The sequence below is a fragment of the Triticum aestivum genome, chromosome 1A (genome assembly GCF_018294505.1).
Source record: "Triticum aestivum cultivar Chinese Spring chromosome 1A, IWGSC CS RefSeq v2.1, whole genome shotgun sequence".
In the NCBI taxonomy this organism is placed as follows: domain Eukaryota; kingdom Viridiplantae; phylum Streptophyta; class Magnoliopsida; order Poales; family Poaceae; genus Triticum; species Triticum aestivum.
In genome coordinates, this window is record NC_057794.1 from 502,537,891 (window position 1) to 502,543,196 (window position 5,306).

The 5,306-nt window shown below is 46.8% G+C and overlaps 1 protein-coding gene across 1 annotated transcript; it reads left to right on the forward strand.

Moving 5' to 3' along the window:
- Nucleotides 1-3,791: 3,791 nt before the first annotated feature.
- Nucleotides 3,792-4,600, forward strand: LOC123038199 (uncharacterized). Its single transcript, XM_044462116.1, has 2 exons — nucleotides 3,792-4,007; nucleotides 4,214-4,600. The coding sequence occupies exons 1-2, from the start codon at nucleotides 3,807-3,809 to the stop codon at nucleotides 4,598-4,600; spliced, it is 588 nt and encodes a 195-aa protein (XP_044318051.1). The 5' UTR covers nucleotides 3,792-3,806.
- The last annotated feature ends 706 nt before the right edge of the window (nucleotides 4,601-5,306 follow it).

Here is a 5,306-nt window from a genome sequence, read left to right on the forward strand (position 1 = left end):
GTGGAGCATACCTGTGAGCAAACTGGGACTCTTTCAGATCACTGCAATGTGACAGCAAAATTTGTGGCACAGACGATGGAAACAATTGTGCAGGGACGTCTCAACATTAGTGTTAGGGCTCTGCAAAAAGATGCAGAGGATCTAATTGGATTCCCTGTTAGCTACAGCAAGGCTAGGCGTGCGAAGGAAAATATATTCAAGAACTTGTATGGTACCTATGAGGAGGCATATTCTTATGCCCCTAGAATGCTTCATCAAATAGCAAGTGCTAATAGGGGGACTCAAGTTTGGCGGAGAGAATGTCCAAACCCAATGAACCCGGGTGAGCTAATCCTGGACCGCTTATTCTAGGCATTCGCCCAGACTATACAAGCCTTCAGGCACTGTCGCCCGGTATTATCTGTTGATGGTACCTTTCTCACTGGAAAGTACAAGGGCACACTATTGGTGGCGATTGCAGCGGATGCAAATAATCAGCTTCTTCCTATTGCATATGCATTGGTCGAGAGCGAGAACAAAGATAGCTGGTTGTGGTTCCTGAGCTGCGTGAAGATTGGTGTCGTGAAAGAGCGTAAAGGTGTTTGCATCATTTCTGATCGCAACACTGGATTATTAAGCGCTCTTGAAATAATTAAGGCATCGGAGGAAGAGTGGGGCTGGCCCGATCTAGAGGGAAGGTGGTGCATGAGGCATTTGGCAGCAAACTTTTACTCCAAATTCAAAAACAAGGATTGGTTCAAGTTATTCAAGAGGATGTGCATGCAAAAAACTAAATCCAAAATGAATGCGATATGGGCAGGTATCAATGGTGAGATCGACCGCGCGGCCTTGCCGCAGAGAGAAGACTGGAGGGGTCGTAGGACGGCCATAAATTTGAGCCAGTGGATCACCGAGAATTGCCCTCATTTGGAGAAGTGGGCGCAGGCTCACGACACCGGGGCTCGGTATGGAATAATGACCAGCAACATGTCAGAGGTGTACAATGGTGTTCTTAAAGGGGTGCGAGCACTGCCTATCACAGCCCTAATTGAAGAAACTTGGAACCGGACCCTGTCATACTTTGCAGACAGGGTCACCGTCGCCAAAGAACAAGTTGAATTGAACAAGCCATGGTCCGAGAAGATGCAAAGACATCTGGACGAGAAAGCAAAGAAGTCCCAAAGTCATGGCTGCAGGAAAGTGGACGCACTTAGGAATAAGTGGGAGGTCAATGTGCGAGCCAAGTACGTTAAGGGTCACCACAGAGGATCAAAAAAGCAAGCTGTCACCCTTGGCTCAACCTCCTGTGAGTGCACTTGTAACAAGCCCAAGCTTGAGGGCTACCCTTGCAGTCATGTGCTCCGGGCGGCTGCTGTTCAAAAAATCAGCGTCGAGCCATACATATCGCCGTACTTCAACATGTACAATCTGTACAACACTTGGAACGGTGAGTTCTGGGCTTGGGGCATTGATATGAACTACAAAATGTTGTGGCCAGATGGGCCGAAATGGGTTCCGAACACCGACTTGATGAGAACCGCAAAGGGACGACGTCAGTCTAGGCGTCATCGCAATGACATGGACCATAGCCAGATGGGAGAACCAAGGCGATGCCGCGTTTGCAGGTGTCCTGGACATTCACGCAAAGACTGCCCGTATCGAGCCAACAACAACGCATGATGTTGATATATATGTACTCGCCATGTCTATTTATATTTCTACTCGTTATGTGTACTTATATTGAATTTAAATTGATTCTCTTTGTATTATTGTACTCCTGATGTTAACTTCAGATAATTAATGTAAATCGTATCTCTTTGTATTTTTTAAGTTAATTTAGATTTGCATTTGTATTTCTGTCTTCCTCGTAATTTATATTTGTATGTTTGTGTGCAGGTTATGGGTGAAGTGCCAGTGCTTTTGCAGGGGCCCCATGACGCCGGGCACCGTTGCCACCTATTTTTGAAACCAAATACTAAGCATGATTATCGGCCTTTCAGACTTCGAACCATAAAGAAAACATGGCCAATACACAATCATTTCCTTGCTCACCTTGACGCTTATGGACTACAAGGTTTTGCTAGGCTCACATCATGCGACGACCAAGTATGTTCGGACCCATCCCTTTTGACATCCCTCGTTGACCGGTGGAGACCTGAAACCCACACCTTTCACTTTCGTTTTGGGGAGCTTGCACCTACACTGAAAGATGTTTCTATGATCACTGCTCTACCAATTAGAGGTGAGCCGGTAGTCTCTCCACGAGTGTCTCCATCTTGGGAATTAGATATAGTAGCCCGTCTTGGGATGGAAATGCCAGAATCACAACGTTCTGGTAACCCTCGGGGCATCCCACTCGTCTGGCTTCGTGATAACTTTCTTAATTTATCTAGCTTCGCCAATGAGGAGACGAGAAAAAGACATCTGTTTGCATATTTGTTGTGGCTCCTCGGGAATCTATTTCCAAATTCACATGGGGACATTGTTGTCCCTGGTCTCATCTACATTGCAGAGAATATGGTAGATGAACCTTTACCCGAGCAGCCAAAATACAGCTTCGGTTCTGCCATGCTATCTCATACATACAGAGGCTTGTGTGATGCCACACAAAAAACCTCTTTCGCACAAAAAGCTCCATTACTTTGTGTCGCCTATGAGTTTCTACAGTTGTGGTCCTGGGAATACCTCCCTGTAGGACGACCTCGTATAGTACAACCCATATACCCATATGACTTTGGCGAGGGTGCTAGCGCAACTATGGCCACTAGGTGGACAAAGGCACGGAAACGTTGGTCTCCAGATATTGCGAAAAATTGTTACCCTATGTACCACCAGCAGTTTGAGATACTTGATGAGGCAGAAGTCACATGGAACCCGTGGACTCAGGACCAGCTAAAAATGGTCTTTGATGCTCGACACTTCACACCAGGCATGTTGACCGATAGTGCATTCTGGCTGACTCGCTGCAACTTATTGTTCCTGTGGTGTGTTGAACCTTACAACCCAGAGCGTGTAATGAGACAGTTCGGTCTCTATCAAGAAATTCCACCACCTTTTCCCAGACGTATCGACGAGGAAACACATAAGTAAGATGTGACATCCCTAAATAGTTAGTGTCATTTTTAATTTACTAAACTCACACTTTGTTACATAATTTGCAGGCTAACCAATATGGGCAGGGGTTGGAGTTTATACGATTGGAGGGAAGAGAACAGTGAATGGGTACACAAGTGGACAAATGAAGCGCTAGCAGATATAGTGCGTCAACTTAGGTATATTTTATGTACATTATTTTTTTACGATGATCATACGATGCATGATGATGCTTTGCTTTCATCACAACGGTTTATGTAATTATTTAATTTTGCAGGCCGTACGATGGAAGTACAGATCAAGCGTACAAGCAGTGGTACTGCATGAACACACGTGCTAGCCTGGCCAGTTAGCCAGCTACTATACCAACACATCTCACACAAGAGGAGCAGGCGCGGAGACATGTTGAGCTGCATGCAGCTTACTATCGTGACCACCTGGTAATCACTTGTAACTTTTTTAGGTCCATCATTTCATAATCATTTGAACTAAATAACATCCAAATATTGTTCAACTTGAAAATGTCAACGAAGTAGGGCAGATGGCTACGGATAGCATGCCGGCCCAGGGCCCATATCGCAAGACATTCCGGAAACTTTTGCAACAATTCGTGGCAAAGAAGTTCAGATGTGGTAGAGGCGACGACGTTGCCACTAGAGCATACATGCCGGTAGCGAGGTCAGCCAGACCGAGTGCGGCACCGTCGTCCAGACCGAGCGAGGCGCGTACGAGCCATGAGCAATGGGGGGAGGGTCCGAGTACTAGAACGACATTGCCACGACATGACTCATCTCTGCCACTGCATTGCTCTTCTTCGATGCAGCTTCGTCAGGGGCAGACATCTCAGGACCATGGCACGGGCTTGGATTCGATGCCCGAGCAGTTTCTTTCCCCTAACCCATATGCGTACACAGGATATGATGCATACACCCAAGGTGAGGGATCTCAGCCATTTCTCTCCACGCAAGGGATCCCCATGCCCGAGGAGACTCGTGTACCAGATTTAAACTAGCACCAAGTACAATGGCCAGACAGTATAGGAGAGGGATATGCTCAGGTAGTCATGTTTACATTTCAATGCATTTACAATGATATCATATATTATCCTCTAACAGTTTGTTTAAAATGTTTCTATGTGCAGGACACACCTGATGTTAATTGGGGCGATGAGAACACCCAACGCGGCGTCAACACAGGCCTCCGGGGAGCATCACATGATCATGGCGTCAACACAGGCCTCCGGGGAGCATCACATGATCTTGGCTACACGGTTACATCATTAGTTACAGAGTTCTTCGGAGGGGATGTTATTGGCCCATCTTTTATCCCCCCGGAGTCACAACCATACGCCTACAATTACGCTTCAGGTTCGCAACAAGGATTCGCGACTCCACCACCTACGCAGGACTCGCAGACACATGAAGCCGAATTGGAGTACGGCCGCGGTCTTCGTGTGACCCGGCCACCTAATCGCTTGTCGCCTTTCGGTCATAAGGAAAGGCCAGGTGGTCGTCGTAAAGTAGGGTGATTCATCTATGCACGTGCGCGACCCATTGTATCTATATATGTGTGTATCAGACTTTTCGATTTGAACATCTATGTTTGCTGAAATAATAATGCACCAGTCAGGAACAATTTTTCCCGCCTATATCTCCCGCCATACTATCCCGCTCCACTCTTTTGCTTATGTTAGGCCGAAATGATTTTTTTTAATATTTTGGCTGATGAATACTGTGCAACCATTGCCCATCTTAGACATTGAAAAAATATATTTTCAGGCAACGCTTTCCCCTCAATATTTTCCCGCCAACGCTTTCCCTCCATATGTTCCGCCACCCGTTTCCCGCCAACCCCTTCCCGCCATATCTTCCCACCACTCGTTTCCTGCCATATGTTCCCGCCAACCCTTTCCCGCCATACTGCACTCGTTCTTTCCCGCCATTTTCTCCTCTCTACCTATAAAGCCCCCTTCAGACGGAGGTGGATAAGCATTCGAGTGTAGTGTAGTCGAGATGTCCCATTATCCTTTCGATCGTAGTTTTCACCCTGGGATGAGCAGGACTCTTCTGAGGCTAGCTACCGATTTCAGGATGGACAATAGGATAGTTCCATGGGACGAACTCACCGGTAGTGACACCATAATGAATGAGTTGGCTCACCAATTACGTAGGTCTGGGTGGCCTGAAAGGACCTATGAGGAGGTACGTAAAGAACTTCTTAGGTTGCGTGCAAGG

Excerpts from the sequence above, each read along its gene's own strand:
- LOC123038199 (XM_044462116.1), top strand. The coding sequence starts at position 3,807 with ATGAGCAATGGGGGGAGGGTCCGAGTACTAGAACGACATTGCCACGAC. Across the intron at positions 4,008-4,213 it reads ATATGATGCATACACCCAAG|GACACACCTGATGTTAATTG; the intron begins GTGAGGGATCTC and ends TTCTATGTGCAG.